The sequence below is a fragment of the Colobus angolensis genome, unplaced genomic scaffold, assembly GCF_000951035.1.
Source record: "Colobus angolensis palliatus isolate OR3802 unplaced genomic scaffold, Cang.pa_1.0 Scaffold3, whole genome shotgun sequence".
Lineage (NCBI taxonomy): Eukaryota > Metazoa > Chordata > Mammalia > Primates > Cercopithecidae > Colobus > Colobus angolensis.
The window spans coordinates 2,598,520-2,622,544 of NW_012116265.1; the positions used below are offsets into that span (position 1 = coordinate 2,598,520).

The window sequence follows — 24,025 nt, forward strand, 5'->3', positions numbered from 1 at the left end:
TGCTGAGAGATCAGCTGTTAGTCTGATGGGCTTCCCTTTGTGGGTAACCCGACCTTTCTCTCTGGCTGCCCTTAACATTTTTTCCTTCAACTTCCGTGAATCTGACAATTATGTGTCTTGGAGTTGCTCTTCTTAAGGAGTATCTTTGTGGCATTCTCTGTATTTCGTGAATTTGAATGTTGGTCTGCCTTGCTAGGTTGGGGAAGTTCTCCTGTATAATATCCTGAAGAGTGTTTTCCAACTTGTTTCCATTCTCCCCATCACTTTCGGGTACACCAATCAGACGTAGATATGGTCTTTTCACATAGTCCCATATTTCTTGGAGGCTTTGTTCGTTTCTTTTTATTTTTTCTTTAAACTTCTCTTCTTGCTTCATTTCATTCATTTGATCTTCCATCACTGATACCCTTTCTTCCAGTTGATTGAATCGGCTACTGAAGCTTGTGCATTTGTCACGTAGTTCTTGTGCCATGGTTTTCAGCTCCATCAGGTCCTTTAAGGACTTCTCTACATTGGTTATTCTAGTTAGCCATTTGTCTAATCTTTTTTCAAGGTTTTTAACTTCTTTGCCATGGGTTCGAACTTCCTCCTTTAGCTGGGAGAAGTTTGATCATCTGAAGCCTTCTTCTCTCAACTTGTCAAAGTCATTCTCCGTCCAATTTTGTTCCATTGCTGGTGAGGAGCTGCATTTCTTTGGAGGAGAAGAGGCGCTCTGATTTTTAGAATTTTCAGTTTTTCTGCTCTGTTTTTCCCCCATTTTTGTGATTTTATCTACCTTTGGTCTTTGATGATGGTGACATACAGATGGGGTTTTGGTGTGGATGTCCTTTCTGTTTGTTAGTTTTCCTGCTAACAGTCAGGACCCTCAGCTGCAGGTCTGTTGGAGTTTGCTGGAGGTCCACTCCAGACCCTGTTTGCCTGGGTATCAGCAGCGAAGGCTGCAGAACAGCAAATATTGCTGAACAGAAAATTTTGCTGCCTGATGGTTCCTCTGGAAGTTTCCTCTCAGGGGTATCCAGCCGTGTGAAGTGTTAGTCTGCCCCTACTGGGGGTTGCCTCTCAGTTAGGCTACTTGGGGGTCAGGGACCCACTTGAGGAGAGGCAGTCTGTCTGTTCTCAGATCTCAAGCTCCGTGCTGGGAGAACCACTACTCTCTTCAAAGCTGTCAGACAGGGACGTTTAAGTCTCCAGAGGTTTCTGCTGCCTTTTTTCGGCTATGCCCTGCCCCAGAGGTGGAGTCTACAGAGGCAGGCAGGCCTCCTTGAGCTGGGGGGGGCCACCCAGTTGGAGCTTCCCCAGCCGCTTTGTTTACCTACTCAAGCCTCGGCAATGGCGGGCGCCCCTCCCCCAGCCTCAGTGCTGCCTTGCAGTACGATCTCAGACTGCCTGTGCTAGCAAAGAGTGAGGCTCCGTGGGCATGGAACCCTCTGAGCCAGGCATGGGATATAATCTCCTGGTGTGCCGTTCGCTAAGACTATCGGAAAAGCTCAGTATTAGGGTGGGAGTGACTCGATTTTCCAGGTGACGTCTGTCACTGTTTTGCTTGGCTAGGAAAGGGAATTCCCTGACCCCTTGCGCTTCCTAGGTGAGGCGATGCTTCACCCTGCTTGGGCTCACACTCAGTGTGCTGCACCCACTGTCCAACATGCCCCAGTGAGATGAACCCAGTACCTCAGTTGAAAATGCAGAAATCACCCGTCTTCTGCGTCACTCACGTTGTGAGCTGTAGACTTGAGCTGTTCCTATTCGGCCATCTTGGAAACCCTCCTACTGGTTTTTTGTTGTTGTTGAGACTGAGTCTCTGTTGCCCAGGCTGGAGTGCAGTGGCGCATCTTGGCTCACTGCAAGCTCTGCTTCAGGGGTTCACACCATTCTTCTGCCTCAGCCTCCCGAGTAGGTGGGACTACAGGCACCCGCCACCACGCCCGGCTGATTTTGTTTTGTATTTTTAGTGGAGACGGGGTTTCACCATGTTAGCCAGGATGGTCTCAATCTCCTGACCTCATGATCCGCCCGCCTTGTCCTCCCAAAGTGCTGGGATTATGGGCGTGAGCCACCGGGCCCAGCCTTCCTACAGGTTTATATTTAGCGTGTGGGGTATCAACTACAGACCATTATCTCTCTCTCTCTCTCCTTTTTTTTTTCTCTTTGAGACTGAGTCTCTCTGTGGCCCAGGCTGCAGTGCAGTTGGCCAACTGCAACCTCCACCTCCTGGTTCAAGCAATTCTCCTGCCTCAGCCTCCCGAGCTGGGATTACAAGTGTGCACCACCATGCCTGGCTAATTTTGTATTTTTAGTAGAGACGGGGTTTCACCATGTTGGCCAGGCTAGTCTCAAACTCCTGACCTCAAGTGATCCTCCCGTCTTAGCCTCCCAAAGTGCTGGGATTACAGACATGAGCCACCATGGCAGGCCCAGATCATTATTTCTTATGAATATAAATGCAGAATTCTCAACAACATTCTATCAAACCAAATCCAGTGCCAAAAATAATTATATTCCATGGCCAAGTGGAATCTATCCCAGTAGTGTAAAATTGGTTTACCAACCATAAGTCAGTCAGTTTAATATACCATATCAGCAGAATAAAGAACACAAAGCATATGACCCTCCCAATAGATGTAGAAAAACAGTATTTGCCAAAATTCAACTCCTTCATGATAATGCTCAACAAAGTAGGAATGGATGTGAACTTCTTTTTTTTTTTTTTTGAGACGGATTCTCGCTCTTGCCCAGGCTGGAGTGCAGTGGCGCTATCTTGGCCCACTACAAGCTCCGCTTCCCAAGTTTACGCCATTCTCCTACCTCAGCTTCCCAGTAGCTGGGACTACAGGCGCCTGCCACCACGCCCGGCTAATTTTTTGTATTTTTAGTAGAGACAGGGTTTCACCATGTTAGCCAGGATGGTCTTGATCTCCTGACCTCGTGATCTGCCCATCTAGGCCTCCCAAAGTGCTGGGATTACAGGCATGAGCCACCGCGCCCGGCCGGATGTGAACTTCTTAACCTGATAAAGGCATCTGTGGAAAAACCAAAAGCCAACATAATGCTTAATGGTTAAAGACTAAATGCTTTCCCCATAATATCAGGAACATGGACAGAATATCCACTTTCCCACTTTATTCAACATTATAGGCAAGAAAAGGACACAAAAGGCCTTCAGTTTGGAAAGGAAGAAGATAAACTCTTATCTAAAGATGACATCTTATAAATAGAAAGTCCTAAGGAATCTACTCAGAAACTAGTCGAACTAATATATAAGTGTAGCAAAATTGCAGTATGTAAGATCAACATGCAAAAATCAATTATATTTCTATACATTTGGAATAAACAATCTGAAAATGAAGTTAAAACCATTTACTTTAGGATCAACAGGAATAAAATATTTGGGAATAAATTTAACAAAAGAAGTACAGAAACGTATACTCTGAAAACTACAAAACATTGTTGAAAGAATGGAAGAAGACCTAAATAAATGGAAAGACATTGCCTGTTCGTGGATTGAAGGCAGCTATGCTCACCACCGCATCCCCCATGCATTCCCAAGTTCATAGAGTTTGCTGTTCAACTTATAAAGTATACAACCCATAACTGCCCCCTCAAAATAAAATAACTTATTTTATGATGTCAAGTCAATCGATCTCAAGAGTAGGAAGTAGGACACTTGATATTTGAGGTATGTCTCCTTAAATTTATGGTTACTTTTTTGTAATCTCCTAGTAAGTGGAAAATAAAGCACCTTGTCCCAAGTAACAATAATTCATAAGTAGTTGTTATTCCTGTTTTATAGATAAAGAACTGAAGCTCAGAGAGACTTAATTTGCTTAAAGAAGGACAGCTGTGGAGTCATTGTCTCGTTCGGGTCCATCAATTACAAAGCCCTGTTTCTTTTAACTATGCCATGTTGCATTTGAAACAGGAGTACATTAGATTTTTTAAATAGTAGACTGGCCTCTTAAGTTTCAGAGTGGTTTTGTTCAGAGACCCTGTTTATAATATATTCTAGTATTAAGAATTTGTGTTCAATTGTTAATACCATAAACATCTATTTTGTGCTTACTGCGTGCAGGCACTATGATGAGTAAATAGTGATGAATATATTAATCCTTACTTTAGCAGAGAAAGTAAGTATGCAAATAAACAATTGCAGTGCTGGAAGTCTTAAGTATAATGGTAACATAGAAGAAAGTAATCAACTCTGCTGGAGTGGCCATAGAAGATGAGATCATTGAATTGGACATTCAGGGCTATGTAGGAGTTTGTCAGTTGATATATGCATGTTTCTTTCTGTATCATGACTGACTATGGAAACCATTTATGCATAAACAGGAGTATTGGGTTTTTAAGTAAATAAGTAAGGTAGGAAAAAAGTTCATTATTAATTTGCAGGAATCCTGTGTTCCTTTGTACTTTTTTAATAATTAGTTTTGTGTTCAGATATAATTAAAACTCCTTGGTAAAATACAGAAGCCTGAGAAGGGAAATGGTTTTTGCTGACATGGGGTTTGTAAAATGCATTGCAAAACAACTAGCTATTAGAGTTCTTTAATTCTGTTGTACCTGCTTTTTGGAATTTGAAGTTAAATGGATAAAGTAAAAGAAAAATTTGTGAGTTCATGAAGAATTTCATTCTTTTATCAAATTGTGGTAAACTCAACAAGTGAATATACTTGGGATATACGCTTTTCAGATTTTTCAGGAGAAAAGCTTTAAATTGCGTTTGTGACTTTTCTAGTTGTTAATAGTTTCTCACACACAAATACTGTGTGTTAATGTATCAGTGGCTTCTGATGAAACTATAAAGCTTTTTTGCAACATTTATTTGGCAAAAAGTTTATTCTATAGGATTTTGAGCAGTTTCTAATATTAATTTGTATAGTTGTTACCTAAAATAATGAATAATAAATAAGTTCTGAGTTTATGAAGAAATATCTTACTACAGCCATGTGTCAACATAACTATTTTGGTTTTTTAAAAAATTAACCAGCTCCCTTATTTATCTCTTAATGTAGCCTTTTGGTCACCTATTTCATTATCCCCCTTGGGATAAACAGAGAAAATTGAAAGGGAAATAGGAATCTTCTACTTTTAGAGTCTTTGATTTGACCAAGTTGTAATACTTATACTTTTGGGCTAAATAAAAGGGTGTCTATTACCTAATATAAATTTTTGGAAGTGCACGTAGACAATTCTGGAAAATAGGGAATCTGTTTACAGGTGACTGGCAATTATTACAAATGAAAGGATGGGACTTTGTGTTTTGTTTTGGTTTTGGTTATTGCGGTGGCTGATGTTTTGGTACTCCAGAGTAGGTTAAGTATGCATTATATGGTGATGGCAGAGGTTTCTGATATGCTGTATTTGAAAAAAATATTTAAATATATGCAGATTTTAGCAATAGTTTTAATGGCAATACTCTGCAAACTCATATGAATATATTTAAGGTAATCGTTTTTTGTGAAACTGTATTGCTATCTGAATCTAGAAATCTACATGAAACTATATGCTAAATTGTATAAATAGCAGTATTTTAAAATCAGTGCCTTATGATAAATCCAAAGTGATTAAAAGGAAACACTGCTTTTCATTTATGAATACAAGTTTAAGAAAGAAAAATATATTTCATTTTTAGATTATATAAATGGTGGAGAACTTTTTACTCATCTTTCTCAAAGAGAGCGTTTCACAGAGCACGAGGTGCAGATTTATGTTGGAGAGATTGTGCTTGCCCTCGAACATCTCCACAAGGTAAGACACTTGATTTTTCAAGTTTCTTTTTTGAAGTTTGTTAACTAAGGTAATAATGGAGCTAGAAGAGCTCGTGTTTTTACGTGATATTGTCTTAGTGGAGATTATGAAAGCACACTTAACAGAACATTACCAATTTTCTCAATTTCATAATTCCGTTTGAAAAAAATCTACCTTCCAATTGTACTTGCTGTGATGGAGATTGAAAAGAACCTAAGCAGTTTTTGGCCTTTTTCCTGAAAAATCCTAATGCTTATTTGTTACAAAGTATCATTAAGATAAAAACCTTTAATTATTAAAATAACCAATAAAATGAAACCATCAGTCATAATATGTATTTCCTTCATTGTAATTCACTGCATTGCAGACTCTGCCTGTAAACCTTCGGGGTGTGCCCTGATGAGGTTGGAGAATAAGGGTTGTTTCCCACTCTCGCACTCTGGCTTTCTTTTCCATTTGTTTTGTCCCTGACACCGTCCCTTGCTCCCACCCCCTTTCTCCTCCATTGTCCCCAGGTAGGATGAACTCTTGTTCATGAACTCATGAATTCATGTCTGTGACCCTATTCAAACTGTAAGAATCAGTTTAAACTTTAAGAAATGTTATTGCAGATACCATTAATCTTGAGCCAAGAAATTTTCACTCCGTTTTTTGTTTTACTTAATAAGGAAACATTGTAGAAGCAGTCATTATGTAGACTAGGCTTGTGTTTTTCCTCAGAGACAGAAAGTACTCAAGTAATTTTTAAATTAGGACAATTCAGGTACATCATGAAGCCACTCTTCCTTGTCATGTTGTATTCAGGTCCTACACTAGTTTAAGATAGAGATTGAAGTGCTGATTATGGAGCATAGAAAAGAAAGGAGAGAATTGAAGGAAAAAGGAAGGATGAAGGATGACATTTCTAAAGGGGCAGGCAGTAAGGTGGAGGTAACAGATGGGTGAGGCTGTGAGAGTAAATGATGGTAAGATGTCAGAAAAAAAGAGATCAGGAAAAGGGCAGATCCAGCCCAGAGCAGAAACAAGACCTGCCAGGTGAAGGGAGATGGTTCAAGGGTAGGAATCTTAGGGAGACTAAATGAAAAATGTATGAGAACAAGGAGGGAAAGAAACCTTTGGCAATAGGGGATTGGGGAGCAGGGTGGCAGCACAATGGAGAGGAAGGGGAACAAGGTACAGTCAAGTAGGCCCTCGAACTGAGGTAGCGGAACAGACACTTGGACTTCTTTTGATAGAATTCTTGATACGGTAACAAGCTTTAAGATGATTTTTGTGGGATATAAGATAAGACATTTTCATACAAGAAACTGTTGGACCCAGGAATACGCTGCAAAGAAAGACCTTTGAAATTTATGATTTAGGACAATTAGTTTATAATATAAAAATGATGGTAGAAATCATCATAAATATGAGTAAGAAACAAAATGAATAGCTCAAGTGAGTAAGCTAGAAAGTCCAATGTAGTGGTGCAATCTCGACTTACTGAAGCCTCCACCTTCCCAGGCTCAGGTGATCCTCTCATGTCAACCTCCCGAGGAGCTGGGACCACAGGCATGTGCCACCACACCCAGCTAATTTTTGTAATTTTTATAGAGATGAGATTTTGCCATGTTGCCTGGGTTGATGTTGAACTAGACTCAAGCAATCTGCCCGCCTCAGCCTCCCAAATTGTTGGATTACAGGTGTGAGCCACTGTGCTTGTCCAAAAATCCAGTTTTTAATTTATGTGAAACTTGCTCATTGTCAAACACAGAAGTAAATATAACAATGAATGTTGGATATAACTGTAATTGATACGGAATGAGAGTAATACAGCAAATGAAATCTCGGTTAATCTCCTAATCTTACTACCCTAAAAAGATACAAATAAATATAACGCAAAGCCAGCAATGTTAATCTTGATAAAGCTACTAACATTGGGTTTCACAGGAAGAGGCAAAAATGGATGTTTACTTGCGAGTGATAAGCTGACGCAGATAGTAAATTATTTGTTCCTAAAATATTTTCCAAAGACGTTGTTTTTAAGGAAAAAGCATCTCCTGGTTGTTAGATGCGTATAATGCTCCAAGTCAATGTCTGTTCAATATAAGCTCTAGACATTTTCTTTCCTGTCTTGTAGAGCACTGAGACTCTTAGAGGAAAATTACCTAGTACTTTTGTGTTTTGTTGTGTTGTGTTGTGTTGATTCAGGGTCTCACTCCATTGCCCAGGCTAGAGTGCAGTGGCATGATCACAGCTCACCGCAGCCTCAACCTGCTGGGCTGAGGTGATCCTCCCACCTCAGCCTCCTGAGTAGCTGGGACAACAGGCATGCACCACCACACCTGGCTAATTTTTGTATTTTTTGTAGAGACAGAGTTTTGCCATGCTGCCCAGGCTAGTTTCAAATTCCTGAGCGCAAGTGATCCTCCCATCTTGACTTCCCAAAGTGCTGGAATTACAGGCATGGGCCACCAGTGCTTGTCCCTTTTTGGTTCCGTTTTTTTAAAAATAGAGATGTAGGATCTAAACATAGACATAGGGTCTCGCTTTGTTGCTCAGGCTGGAATGCTATCATAGGTCACTGTGGCCTCAAACACCCTGAGCTGAAGTGATCCTGCTGCCTCTGCTTCCCGAGTAGCTCTAGGACTACATGTGTGCCACCACACCCAGCTAATTTTTTTTTTTTTTTTTTTAGGCGGAGTTTTGCTCTTGTTGCCCAGGCTGAAGTGCAGTGGCACTATTTCGGCTCACTGCAACCTCCGCCTCCCGGGTTCAAGTGATTCTCCTGCCTCAGCCTCCCAAGTAGCTGGGATTACAGGCATGTGCCATCACGCCTGGCTAATTTTGTATTTTTAGTAGAGTCAGGGTTTCTATATGTTGGTCAGGCTGGTCTCGAACTCTCGACCTCAGATGATCTGCCCACCTTGGCCTCCCAAAATGTTGAGATTACAGGCGGGGAGTCATTGCTCCCGACGCAGCTAATTTAAAAAATTTTTTGTAGAGATGGGTCTCACTGTGTTGCCCAGGCTGGTCTTGAACTCCTGGATTTAAGTAACCCTCCTGCCTCAGCCTTCCAAAGTACTAGGGTTACAGGCATGAGCCACTGTGCCTGCCCCTTAGTGTTTTTCTGTATGTGATTTTGATTTCCATTTTAAGAGATTATTAAGAACTTTCTCATATTCTTAGCATTGAAGAAAGCAATGTTTCTAAGTTTAGAAACATTTAATTCAGCCTGACATAACTGAAAACATGAAACAATTTGTGCAGATCAAGCACCTCTTATATGAGTTGGATAGATTTATTTGTTATATAGCTGAAGTGTTTTGCTATAGAACTTACAAATAAGTAAGTTTTATAAATGCAAAGTAAAACAGAGGGATCTATAAATGTTACTTAATTGATTTTCTTTGCTTATTTAGAACTAAAGTTTGAGCCTAATGCAGTGGCTCACACCTGTAATCCCAGCTACTCTGGAGGCTGAGGTGGGAGGATAGCTTTAACCCAGAAGTTTGAAGTTGCAGTGAGCTAAGACCACGCCACTGCACTCCAGCCTGAGTGACAGAGTGAGACCCTATCTCAAAAAAAAAAACCAAAAAACAAAAAACTAAAGTTTGAGTAAGATTAACCTATGATCTTCAACCTGTATGTTTAAGAGCCTGTTAATCAGCAATTCTTTATGAATTTCCTATTTTATACATTTTCCTATTTTATACATGATGTGCTGCATAAATACCTGATAAATACATAAAAAGTGAATAGCAGAGTTAGAGTATAGGTATATAAAGACAAACAGGAAGTACCTAGAAAATATCAGTCATGTATAGGTAAGTACAATGTAAACATAGGTGTTGTAGGATGAAACACAAGGAAATGACCAGGGGATCCGGTTAGTCAGGAAATTCTTCTGAAGCCATTAGGAAGTGATGGACAAGAATTGGCTGCAAAGGCACCTGAAGGTCATCTAGAGTGAGAGTGAAATAGGAAGAATAGAGACATGAAGAAGCACTAGTCAAGAGGGAGACCCTAAAGAAGTTGACCTAACGAGATAGACCCTGTGCATGAGGAGAACAAAGAAGTAGGTTGGAGACGTCCAGGGAACGCAGCAGATAAAAGAATTTCCATTTGCCCTGACCAGTCACCAAGAGCCATCACAGGATCCTGAGGAGGGAAATGCCTTTAAAAAAAATAAAAAGGTAGACAAGAAAGATTGTCTTAATTCATTTTTTGTAAATTATTTTAAAATTTTATTTCTTTCTTTTTGCAGTTGGGGATTATATATCGTGACATTAAGCTTGAGAATATTCTACTTGATTCTAATGGCCATGTAGTGCTGACAGATTTTGGTCTGAGTAAGGAGTTTGTGGCTGATGAAGTGAGTATGATATTTTAATTTGAAGTTAGTAATAACTGAATGTAAACAAGGATGAAAACTGTAGAATAAACATTTAGCAGAAAACTGCCATATGAATTCTGAACTTCCGTGCAGGTTTGTCCATGAAAAATGTAGAGATTTTTAGTTTAAAATTAATACGGAGCTGTCCTGCTAAAATCACGGTAAACCATGATGGATATATCAGAATTTCTATTTATTTATTTTTTTTTTTAAAAAAGACACTATGCATTTAACTTTCCCCATAAAACATATAAAATATAACTCAAAAATTAAATAACACTTTTGGCCCTTCAGGAGAATTATGACTTTGATAGTGGCCAATAAAGAATCATAAAGTACATACTGTTTACATTGTGATAACAAAGTAGGACATGCTATGAAGGCCCTTTGAATTCTCTTGACAAGAATGACAGATCTACTAGACCCAATTTTTAAATAATATTTCTGGTTTTTGCTCAACATGAATTAAAATGTGGTGGCTAATGTGCAGATTTTACATTTGGAGGACTTTAATTTTCAGTATTAATTAGAATTTGTTTAATATTTCAAATGCATTTAATGACACTTAAAATTGTACATCTATTAGTTGTAATTAAATACTGTTTATATAATGGTTGTAATAGAAGTTACGTTTGTTTCTGCGCTACTAGTTATTCAAGATAACTAAGTAAATTTGAATGTCAATTTCATTTCCATCCAGGAAATTGTTGGTATAGAATATGGAATCATAGTAAAATGTTTGTAGTGAAGGACTTTGTTGTTATAAAATACATCATTCTTGGATTCCAAATTAGGTATATCTATTTCTGATTGGTTTTTGGTAGTATTGCTTAAGCAATCCTAGGTGAGTGAGATAAGTGCTGAAATTATAAAAATTCAAGGTCCTAATTTTTTAATCACATCTATATTCATTCAGTTTACTTATACAATAAATATTTGCTGATCACCTCTACTATGCTGGGTACTGGACAATACAATAATAAGTGAAGTGGAAATGATCTCTACCTTCATGAAGCTATAGTTATTACAGTAAATTGATCATCTTTGATACAAATATCATAGTTATAAAATAGATGAATTTTGAGGCATTTACTTGTAAATTTGATTTTTAAAACTTTTTATGACTTTGGAAAAATTTTAGTGGCGACTTCAGCAAATTGTAGCAGATTAAATCTGTTTACTGTTGCCTCCTTAATACATCCCACAAGAATAAAAGGAAAGGGATAAGATAGACATGCACTCAAAAGAGAAAATAGCAACTACCTTTTAGAAGATGGATGACAGTAACATGGAAAGCCTAAAATTTAGCAGGCTGTCTGTACTTCTGACCCCCTAAAAAGGTTCAAGAATTGGAGGCAGCAGGTACCCCTCGAAGTAGGAATGCAGGTGATGCAGGACCCAGGAGGACTGATTGTAAGTCTGTGTAAGAAACAGGTAACCCCTTGATTCTATCTCTGCCCCTGTTGACATGAGCAGCTGTGCCTTCCTCACCCTAAGGGAAGACCGAAAAGGTCTGTGCATTCAGGGACAATGGGCACAGCTAAGGATGAGGATGCCATACAGAAAATGACAGGTATGGTGAAAATGGACACATCGAACTGTGCAAACTCCCTCAGCTGCTTTCTACCACTTCACTCTGAGCACAGTGGCTTCCCAAGCAGGAGTTCGGAGGAGTTTTCTCTGAGAAACCAAGAACAAAAACTCTCTAGATGTCGTCAGTAGTTTTGCCACTGAGCTGGCCCAGCCAGATCTCTCTGCAGAGAAGCCTAGGGCTTGGCAAGCCCACCCTGTGTCACAGAAGCATGTTTGTGATGATGTCACAATTTAAAAAAATAATTTTGTAACTGTATTTCACTATAATTAATTTCCTCTATAATGCTATATATTTTTAAATATTATTTTGAGAAGGGGTCCATAGGCTTCAACAGACTGCCCAAGGGGTCCTTGGTTTGTAAATGTGTAAAACTCCCCCTGCATAGAGAGATTTGATTATCACTTTTATTTGCTCATTCCATTGATGTTTGTTGAGGGCTTTCTATGTGCTAGATCAGCAGTCCCCAGCTTTTTTGGCACCAGGGACTGGTTTCTGGGAGACAGTTTTCCCAAAGACCAGGAGGGGGGTGTGGTTATGGGATGATTCAAGCACATTACATTTATCATTAGATTCTCATAAGGAATGTGCAGTCTAGATCCCTTGCATGCACACTTCACAATAAGTTTGGCACTCCTAGGAGAATCTAATGCCACTACTGATCTGACAGGAGGCAGAGCTCAGGTGGCAATGCTTGTCTGCTGCTCACCTCCTGCTGTGCGCCCTGGTTCCTAACAGGCCACTGACTGGTACTGGTCCATGGCCTGGGGGTTAGGGGCCCATGTGCTAGATGGTAGGCTAGGTTCTGATGGTACACTCATGAAAAGAATCACCTAATGAATCCTCTGTTTATAGGTATGCGTGGCAGATCATTTGGCAATAGATAGAAACAGACTTTGGCCCTGGGGAACAGCAAAATATTAGGACCCAAAAGTAAACAAACAAATAAAAATCAAAGTTGACCAGAGTTGCTAGGTTTTTTTTTTTGGAGACGGAGTGTAGCTCTGTCGCCCAGGCTGGAGTGCAGTGGCGCGATCTCGGCTCACTGCAAGCTCCGCCTCCCAGGTTTACGCCATTCTCCTGCCTCAGCCTCCCGAGTAGCTGGGACTACAGGCGCCCGCCATCTCGCCCGGCTAGTTTTTGTATTTTTTAGTAGAGACGGGGTTTCACCGTGTAACCCAGGATGGTCTCGATCTCCTGACCTCGTGATCCACCCGTCTCGGCCTCCCAAAGTGCTGGGATTACAGGCTTGAGCCACCGCGCCCGGCCGAGTTGCTAGGTCTTAATACAGTAATAAGCATTAGTCAGAAATGCTGTGTGACTGAATCAGCCAGGTCACTCTTCACAAGAGAAGAGTTTTCTGCTAGTTGTGTCAACAACCACCCTTCAAAGGGATGATGGGGATCCAGTCAAATACCATCATCTTTGAGCACTTAGTGGTTTGGGTGCAAAAATGAAATAGTACAGTTCAAGCTGAAGTAGAGTAATTAATAGATGCCCTTATTTACTGAACACAGCCTCGCTCTAGGTTATGTTAATAGTTTAACATTACTATTAAGCTGTAAGGGTTGCATATCTCTTTGATCCTTAGACTGCTTGCTCATTCTTTCTCTTAGCCCTAGAGGACATACTATCATGCCCGACTTCAAGTTTAACTCTCAGTGCTCAGGTAGAAATTTTCCTTTGCTGAGTCCTCTGAAACTTGATCTGATTGTTCTTTGCTCTTCTGATTCCACCCAGCACCTGTTTAGGAAGTTTCTTTATCTAGACCCTTTGTACCTTAAAAATATTCCCATGAAACCATTTCTGTTTTGATTAGCTCGCATTCCTTTTTGGTTTCACATGTCAGCCCCAACTGATATCAAAATATCATATTTTTTGGTACAACGTTCTTTCTGCCCCATCACTACTCTGCCTCTTTGGTTTCCAGGTTAAATGTCTATCTTTATGATATGGTTTGGCTGTGTCCCCACCCAAATCTCATCTTGAATTCCCATATGTTGTGGGAGGGACCTGGTGGGAGGTAATTGAATCATGGGGGCAAGTTTTTCCCATGCTATTCTTGTGGTAGTGAATAAGTCTCACGAGACCTGATGGTTTTAAAAACGGAGTTTCCCTGCAACAAGTTCTTTCTCTCTCTTTGCCTGCTGCCATCCACGTAAGACATGACTTGCTCCTTCTTGCCTTCCACCATGATTGTAAGACCTCCCCCATCCACATGGAACTGTAAGTCCATTAAAACTCTTTCTTTTGTAAATTGCCTAGTCTCGGATATATCTTTATCAGCAGTATGAGAATGGACTAATACAGTAAATTGGTACCATGGGTGGGGTGCTGCTGAAAAGATACCTGAAAATGTGGAAGTGACTTTGGAATTGGGTAACAGGCAGATGTTGGTACAGTTTGGAGGGCTCGGAAGAAGACAGGAAAATGTGGGAAAGTTTGAAACTTCCTAGAGCCTTATTGAATGGTTTTGACCAAAATGCTGATAATGATATGGACAATGAAACAGCCTGAGGTGGTCTCAGATGGAGATAAGGAACTTGTTGGAAAGTGGAGCAAAGGTAACTCTTGTAATGTTTTAGCAAAGAGACTGGTGATATTTTGCCCCTGCCCTAGAGATTTTTGGAACTTTGAACTTGAGAGAGGTGATTTAGGGTATCTAAGCAGCAAAACATTCAAGAGATGACTTGGGTGCTATTAAAGATACTCAGTTTTAAAAGGGAAAACAGAGCATAAAAGTTTGGAAAATTTGTAGCCTGATAATGCATTAGAAAAGAAAATCTTGTTTTCTGAGGAGAAATTCAAGCCAGCTGCAGAAATTTACATAAGTAAGAAGGAGCTGGATGTTAATCACCATAACAAGGGGGAAAATGGCTCCAGGGCATGCCAGAGACCTTTGTGGCAGCCCCTCCCATCATAGGCCTGGAGGTCTAGGAGGAAAAAATGGTTTTGTGGGCCAGGGACAGGGCCCCTCTGCTGTGTGCAATCTAGGGACTTGGTGCCCTGCTTCCTAACTGCTACAACCATGACTAAAAGGAGCCAAGGTACAGCTCAGGCTGGTGCTTCAGAGGATGGAAGCCCCAGGCCTTGGCAGCTTCCATGTGGTGGTGAGCCTATGGGTGCACAGAAGTCAAGAATTGAGGTTTGGGAACCTCCACCTAGATTTCAAAGGATATGTGGAAACACTTGGATGCCCAGGCAGAAGTTTGCTGCAGGAATGGAGCCCTCATGGAGAGCCTTTGCTGGGGCAGTGCAAAAGCGAAATGTGAAGTCCGATCCCCCACACAGAGTTCCTACTGGGGCACTGCCTAGTGGAGCTGTGAGAAGAGGGCCACTGTCCTTTAAACCTCAGTGTCAGGCCTCTGAGCCCAACCTAAGCCATCATATCCCCAGCAACCTGCATGTATACATCCAGATGGCCTGAAGCAACTGAAGATCCACAGAAGTGAAAATAGCTTAACTGATGACATTCCACCATTGTGATTTGTTTCTGCCCCACCCTAACAGATCCATGTACTTTGTAATTTCCCCCCCCCCCCCCCCCCTTTTTTTTTTTTTTTTCTTGAGACGGAGTCTAGCTCTGTCGCCCAGGCTGGAGTGCAGTGGCCGGATTTCAGCTCACTGCAAGCTCCGTCTCCCGGGTTCACACCATTCTCCTGCCTCAGCCTCCCGAGTAGCTGGGACTATAGGCGCCCACCACCTCGCCCGGCTAGTTTTTTGTGTTTTTTAGTGGAGACGGGGTTTCACCATGTTCGCCAGGATGGTCTCGATCTCCTGACCTCGTGATCCGCCCGTCTCGGCCTCCCAAAGTGCTGGGATTACAGGCTTGAGCCACCGCACCCAGCCTTTCCCCCACCCTTAAGAAGGTTCTTTATAATCTCCCCCACCCTTAAGAAGTTTCTTTTTAATTCTCCCCACCCTTGAGAATGTACTTGGTGAGCTTCACCCCCTGCCCCCAAAACATTGCTGTTAACTTCACTGCCTATGCCAACACCTGTAAGAACCAATGATAATCCCACCGCCCTTTGCTGACTCCTTTTTCGGACTCAGCCCGCCTGCACCCAGGTGAAATAAATAGCCATGTTGCTCACACAAAGCCTGTTTGGTGATCTCTTCACATGGACACGTGAAACACTCAGAATGGTAGATCCTCTGACAGCTTGCCCCGTGCGCCTGGAAAAGCCACAGACACTCAATGCTGTGAAAGCAGCCAGGAGGGAGACTATACCCTGCAAAGCCACGGGGTGGAGCTGCCCAAGGCCATGGGAGCCTACCTCTTGCATCAGCGTGACCTGGATGTGAGACATGGAATCAAAGAAGATCATTTTGGAGCTTTAAGATTTGACTTCCCTGCTGGATTTTGGACTTGCGTGGGGCCTGTAGCCCCTTTGTTTTGGCTAGTTTCTCCCGTTTGGAATGGCTGTATTTAACCAATGCCTGTACTCCTGTTGTATCTAAGAAGTAATAACTTGCTTTTGATTTTAGAGGCTCGTAGATGGAAGGGACTTGCCTTGTCTCAGATGAGACTTTAGACTGTGGACTTTTGAGTTAATGCTGAAATGAGTTAAGACTTTGGGGGACTGATGGGAAGGCATGATTGGTTTTGAAATGTGAGGACATGAGATTTGGGAGGGGCCAGGGGAGGAATGATATGGTTTGGCTGTGTCCCCACCCAAATCTCATCTTGAATTCCTGCATGTTGTGGGATGGACCTGGTGTGGAAGGTAATTGAATCATGGGGGCACGTTTTTCCCATGCTGTTTTCATGATAGTGAATAAGTCTTACGAGATCTGACCATTTTAAAAACAGAAGTTTTCCTGCACAAGTTTTCTCTCTCTTTACTTGCTGCCATCCATGTAAGATGTCACTTGCTCCTCCTTTCCTTCCACCATGATTGCAAGACCTCCCCAGCCATGTGGAACTGTGAGTCTATTAAACCTCTTTGTTTTGTGAATTGCCCAGTCTCAGATATGTCTTTATCAGCAGTGTGAGAATGGACTGATACACTCTGTCTGCCTTCTCTTCTCTTTAACCTCTTCCTCTTTGACCATTTCTGTTACTGTTTAAGCATACATAGTTTTTCTGTCTTAAAATTTTTAAAATGGGGAGATGAATGGACTGATAAATAAAAAGGAAAAAATATCTCAGAATACTATATTCCTGCCTAGCTATTGTCTCATTGTTCTCCTTTGTCAGTATTTGTCTTTATTTACTCACAAGTCCCTTACTCCCTTATCAATTCGAATTCTGCTTGTACCCCCTTGCCCCCCCCCCCACCACCATCTACTGAGGCTGTTCTTGCCAATGTTACCATTGATGTGCATATGAATACTTTTTAGTTACCTTACTTGACTGCCTGGTAGTATTGAACTGGAAATCACGTCTCAACTTGGCTCTGTGACACAGCACCCACCTGACTTTCCTTCTGTCTCTCACTGCCTTTTGTAGGCTTTTCGTCTTCTACCTGAGGATTCCCCTAAAAGCTCAGTCCTAGGTACTCGTCCCTTTTTATGCTGTACTCTTTTTACATGCTGCTCATTCCCAGCCTTCTCTTGGCCAACCTTTTCTTCTGGGCTCAAGACCCAAATATGTGAATGTTGTATCTCCACTTGACTCTTTCACAGGCTCCTCAAACTAAACATTTTCAAAACGGAAGTGATCTTCCACCAAAATCTGCTTCTCTGTCAGTATATCACAATTTTATATTATAAATTCTAGCCTCATTTGGTCTGGGAAATATATTTAATCTTCAGGAATTTGCTTTTTATGTATGTTTGATGTTTCTGCTCATGATATTATACTTATCTCTGTATATATATTAGTAATTCAAAAAACTTTGGAGTACTTACCATTGCCAGGTATTGCACTAGACCCTAGAAATATAATGGTGAATATAACAAATTCCTTAACCTCCTGAGCCTGTATTCTAGAGATATTTGTCAAATAGTCATATAATTATTTATGGGTTTTTTGTTTCTTTGGTTTGTTTGTTTGTTTGTTTTTTGTTTTTTTTTTTAAGATGGGGTCTTGGTCTGTCACCCAGGGTGGCAAGATCTTGGCTCACTGCAACCTCTGCCTCCTAGGGTCAAGCCATCCTTCCACCTCAGACTCTCAAACAATCCGCCTGCCTTGCTTACCCAAAGTGCTGGGATTATAGGCATGAGCCACCATGCCCAGCCCATATAATTATTTATAGATAATGGTTTGCAGCCTAGATTACATACAGGCTAATATATATCTTCCATAGAATTTTTTTGGTAGTACAGTTTTACAAACATTTGTTGAGTTCTAACTTCAAATCAGAGAATTTGGTAGTTATTGGATATTTGATTTTAATGTTGGTGACTTTAAAGACAGTTAAAAAAAAGTGTTGGTAAAGTGATAATAGCTTCAAAATTATGTCTGTTCATATTTATAAGCAAATAATGTCAGAAAGGACACATTCATGTTTATGCTTAAATATGGTATATGCATTCTGTTTTTATAATTTAACAGTGAGCATTTGAAAATTTTCAAAACAGATCATTAACATGAATCCCCAGGTGGATAAATACAACCATAAGGTTCAGTTAAGAAAAATAATGTGTTGACTGAACAGTACAGAGTATCTGTACTTAAAGGGAAAAGACTCTGGATTTACGACTATTTTTCTCTTTCCAGAAGTAGAAAAATCTAACCTTGCTCAATTCAGATAATGTTATTTATTGATTAATTCTTTGAACAATGTAAGAGGCATTTTAGTTAGGGGGATATTTTTCTGGTTCTCTATTTCCTAGCTTTGGGACATGAGGCAAGTTACTTAGTCGTTAACCTCTCTGAATCTTAATTTCATCATCTGTAAAATAATATTTATCATACCTAATTTATAAGATTGTCATACAGACACAATGAATTAACGCTTGTGAAAGTACATTTTAAAGTGTAAAGCACTATATCCGTTCTATTTTTGAGAAGTACTGTTTACATTTCAGATTACTGTGAGCAAAATTAAAATATACCATTGAGAATTTAAAATTACTCTCTTTATTTTTTTACATGCAAGAAAGTTTTAAATTACATCTTTCTCTAATAAATGCCTAGCTAATCATGCCACTTTCAAGTTTCTGCTCTTTTAATGTACATATCTCAAGATGTGTGGGTAAGGGTCGGGTTCCATAAAGAGCATGTTTGCATTGAGAATCAGATAACCTAACCCTAAACCAGCTTTTTAGTTACCTCTGTCTCCCTTCCTGATTGATTTGTGTTGACATGTAGTCATGGTTTTTTTTATTTGCGTGTGTCCTGAAAATCTATTTGGTCTCTGATAATAAGCCCTATCAGTCATTTGCCAAAATCAGTGACTCTAAGATAATTTAGTTATTTCAAGGTAAACATTGAGTTGGAGGTGTTGGGAAAATAGGAGACCTAGAAACCAAAGTGTTACCCTGTTGCCCCAGTTCTTCCTCTCCTAAAACACTGTTACACAATATTCAGATGCTAACGCATTAGCTTGAGCCATTCATTAGTGAGTTTTCTTCCCCCAGATATCTGAGCAGACCTTTGATTCCCCTCCAAAGGATTGGGGGTAAACAGGGATTGCCTACCAACTGTCTGCTTCACAGATCCCTTTATAATTATTCTTATGGCAGAAATTTTTGACTGTAGTAAAGTTTATTCATAATATGATTTTTTTAAAGGTAGATTCAATGTGAGTAACAACACAGAACAACAGGGACAACTTTTGAAATGAGATTATTTTCACAGAAACTTCCAAGTATTATATATTCCATTTGTTCAAATAATGTTAAATATGTATTTTTAAATCTACTTGATAACTGTATTTAGCAGTCACAGTTTATTTTTATCTATTTTCTAAGAAAGAATTAAAATTATTCAAAACTATGCTGAGTGTCAGGGACTTTAAAGCCCATAAGGGAATTTAGCAAAAGATATCCTAGAATAATAAGAATGCGTAAGTGTGAATAATAAATGTTTATATTTTCCAAATTTCTCTTTAAAATGTTATGCTATAAAACAATAAAAATAGAAAATCATATAACTGAGTTTATGTGCCCACTGTTCACATTTTCAGTTATGGAAATTTTATATTTTTTTTCCATTGATTCAGTGAATATTGATTGAACATCTCCTGTGATCCAGGCACTGTTCTGTCTCAGTGTTGAGATCTTGTAATGAATGAGCAAAGTGGACACAAATTCTTCCTTTACACAGGGAGGCAGACAGTAACAAATAAGTATTTCTGTAGTATGTTAAATAGTGGTAAGTTGCAAGACAAGTATATTAGGAATAGGGAATAGGGTGGCTACACTTTGAAATCAGGTGGTCAGAAAAGGCCTCACCAAGGTGATAGTGCAATAGAGACATGAAGGAAGTGAGAGTGAGCCATGTAGATATCTCAGGAAGGAGATTTCTAGGTAGAGGGATCAGCCAGTATTAAGGCCCTTTAAGATGGGATTATGGAATGAGTGAGGGTTAGAGGCTATTGTAGGCATACAGAATGAGTGAGAGTTACGGTAGTAGGAAAGGACGTGGAGGTGATCATATGGAAGAAGGATTGTACAGATCACTCAGGACATTGATGATCATTGTAAGGACTATGGCTTCTTCTCTGCACAAAATGGGGAGCCATTGGGTAGTTTTGAGTAGAAGAGTAGCTATCTCCTATTTTGGAAGAATAATTCTGGTTGATAACTGTGATAATCCTGTAGTGGGACAAGTGTGGAAACATGAAGTCCAGATAGAAAACTGTTGCAGTAATCCCAGCAAGAGATGGAACTGGTCTAAACTGTGGAGTAGCAGATTTTAGGACTATTTTGGCATTAGATCTAATGGAATTTTTTGATGAGTTAGATGTGGGGTATGAGAATTCAGAAGAAATCTAGTGTGGCCTCAAGGTTTTTGGCCAGAACAGCTGGAAGGATGAAATTGCCATCAACTAATATGGGGTAGGCTGCTGATGGGGAGATATCTGGGGTGGGGAGAGAAGTTCAGTTGGACAGGTTAAGTTTGGGACATTTATTAGACACACAGCAGAGATGTTAAGCAGTGGGCTATATGAGTCTGGGATTTGGAAGAGAAGTCTGGTCTGGATCTATGAATTTGGAAAACAATGTGGGTTGTTTCAGAAGACAAGTGAAAAAATGTTTCAAGGATGAAAATGATTAACTGTCATATGCTATTGTTAGGTTAAATAAGATGGGGACTGAAGATTGAGCATTGACTGACTCAGAGTTAACCTTAGGAAAGAGAATACCAGTAGCCTTATTGTCATCCACATATGTAGACAACTTGGGGTTTTCTGTTAAAAGGAATAGTGAAAATCTGTGAAGAGCATAGCAGAGGATGAAGTGAGGTCAAAAGAGGGTTTTTTCCCCTAAGATGGGAGAAATTACAGATGTCATACACTAGTTAGAATAGTCCTGAAAAGGAAGTGGGGTAGATATACTAATATCTACCACCCAAACCCTGATATCTACCTCCTATAATAATACAGCAGATAAAGTGGGAAATTGCAGGAACACTGTCCTTGAGAAGGATAACATCAAACGCATAAGTGAGTTTGTGTGTGATCATGCTACTAGTGCTTAATCAGTAGCATGGTCAGTTCATGCTTAGAAACTGAGGAAAGTTGAGTTACTAGGCACACGTGGTTGGAGGTTAAGTGGTATGTACTGGCAGCTTATAGATGGTCTTCTGTTTTCTCACTGAGTGTAAGGAGGGGAATGGACACATCGAGATTTTAGGAGAAAGGAGATGATGTAAAATAACCAACTAACAATGTGGGAGAGTGAACAGATTAGGGAAATGAATGTGTTTGTGGAGTACTATTAAGACCCACGTGAGATTCCTGGTCATGAATTTAAAGTGAAATTGGCTGGGCTCATGCCTATTATCCCAGCACTTTGGGAGGCCGAGGTAGGAGGATCGCTTGAGCCCAGGAGTTTGAGACTAGTCTGGGCAACACAGTGAGACCTTGTTCCTATAAAAAATTAAAAAATTAGCCGAGCATGGTAGCACATGCCTGTATTCCTAGCTACTTGGGAGGCTGAGCTGGGAGGATCACTTGAATCTGGGAGGCGGGGAGGGTGCTGTGAGCCAAGATCCTGCCACTGCACTCCAGCCGGGGTGACAGAATGAAACCCTGTCTCAAATGAGTGAATGAATGAATGAATGAGTGAGTGAATGAATGAATGAATGAATGAAATTGGCCAACCTGATTGTACGGTTTTCTCCAACAACGTGTAGCTGCACTGGTACGGGTAAAGAGTATGTGGTGGATTAAATTTAATTGTGTTTTAGTACCCTTACTTCAGGTGTGCGTATCCATTAACAATATATATTATGTATGTTTTTTACATGTACGTATATGACATATTCTATTGCAAATTGTTTTTTATTTGACCTATTCTTGAAATTTATCCAAGTTGATAAATGGGGTGTTTCATTTATTTTAACTGTTGTATAATAATCCTTTATATTAGGTATCCAGTCTCTCTTTTCTCCTACTGAGGTACATTTTGGTTTTTCTGTTTTCTCTATCACAGTGTTGCATTTTTCCCCTGATGTTATTGATTTGTTGGAATTCTTTAAGTATTATAGATACCAACCCTTTATAACTATATGTTTTGTAAATTTCTTTTCTAAAATTTTAACTTGTTTTTAATTTTGTTTAATGATATTTTTGTCATTTAGCATTTTAATATCCTATGTACTAATCTTTTCTTTTAAAGCTTATTTTTTTAATTAAAAAACATTTTAATTATGGTTAAAAAAACACAAAAATTACTATCTTAACTGTTTGTAAGTGTATGGTTCAGCAGCTTTAATAATGCTCATTTTGTTGTATAACAGATCTCTAGCACTTTTTCATCTTGCAAAATTGAAACTCTATACCTTTTCCCCTTTCTCCAACCCCTGGCAGCCACCATTCTACTTTCTGTTTCTATGAGTTGGACTACTTACGATATCCCATGTCAGTGGAGTTGTACAGTATTTATTTTATTTTTGTGACTATTTCACTTAGCATAGTGTTCTCAAGGTTCATTCATGCTATAGCATGTGACAAGATTTCCTTCTTTATTAAGGCTGAATAATATTCCATGGTATTTATATGCCACATTTTGTTTATTCATTTACCTGCTGATGGACATTTGGGTTGCTCCCACCTCTTGGCTATTGTGAATAATACAGTGAATGTGGTTGTGCAAATATTTCTTCAAGAGCCTGCCTTCAATTCTTTTGGATATATACCCACTAGGGGAATTGCTAGATCATATGGTAATTCCACTTTTAATTTTTTGAGGAACATTCATACTATTTTCCATAGCAGCTGCACCATTGTACATTCTCACCAGCAGTGCTAAAAAGTTCCAGATTCTCCATATCTTTGCTAACACCAAAATAATGGTGTCTTTGTTTTTATAGTGGCTATCCTAATGAGTGTAAGTTGAAATCTCATTGTTATTCTGATTTGCGTTTATCTCTAATCATTAGTGACGTTGAGCATCTTTTCATATGCTATTAACCATTTGTATGTTTTCTTTGGAGAAATGTCTGTTAGAGTCCTTTGCTCATTTGAAAATCAGGTTATTTGTGGGTTTTGTTGTTTTCTGGTGTTCTTTGTATATTCTAGATATTAACTCCTTATCAGATGTATGATTTGCAAATATTTTCTCCCATTTGCAGGTTGCCTTTCATTCTGTTTGTTTCCTTTGATTTTCAGAAGTTTTTAAGTTTGATGTAGTCCCATTTGTCTATTTTTGCTTTTGTTGCCTGTGCTTTTGGTGTCATATCTAAGAAATCATTGCCAGATTCAATGTCATGAAGCTTTACCCATGTATTTTCTTGTAGGAGTTTTACAATTTTAGGTCTTACATTTAGGGTATAAAATCAGGTGGAATTACTTTATATTTTTAATATAGATAACCCAATTACCTTTTAAGTATTTGTTGACTAGTCAGTTAATCTTTTCTCTGCTTATTTAAATGCAACTTCTGTCGTATAACTAAGTTCCCATGCATACTTATGAGTCTGTTTTTAGGCTCTTCACTGAATTCCATTTGTCTATTTGCCTCACCCTGCATCAGAACCAAAATATCTTAAAACATCTGGCTGGCCAGGAGTGGTGACTCACACCTGTAATCTCAGCACTTTGGGAGGCTGAGGCAGGAGGATCACTTGAGGCCAGGAGTTCAAGGCCAGCCTGGGCAATATAGCAAGACTTCATCTCTACAAAATATTTGAAAAATTAGCTGAGTGTGTTGGTGCATGCCTTTAGTCCCAGCTACTCGGGAAGCTGAGGCAGGAG

General features: G+C 39.7%; 1 protein-coding gene across 2 annotated transcripts in view; it reads left to right on the forward strand.

The window, feature by feature from the left end:
- The window catches only part of RPS6KA5 (ribosomal protein S6 kinase, 90kDa, polypeptide 5), a 199,765-nt gene that overhangs the window by 116,296 nt on the left and 59,444 nt on the right, over positions 1-24,025 (forward strand). For both annotated transcript variants that reach the window (XM_011949415.1, XM_011949416.1), the window contains exons 4-5: positions 5,633-5,748; positions 9,995-10,102. In XM_011949415.1, the coding sequence (XP_011804805.1) occupies positions 5,633-5,748; positions 9,995-10,102 (224 nt within the window). The remainder of the gene's footprint in view (positions 1-5,632; positions 5,749-9,994; positions 10,103-24,025) is intronic.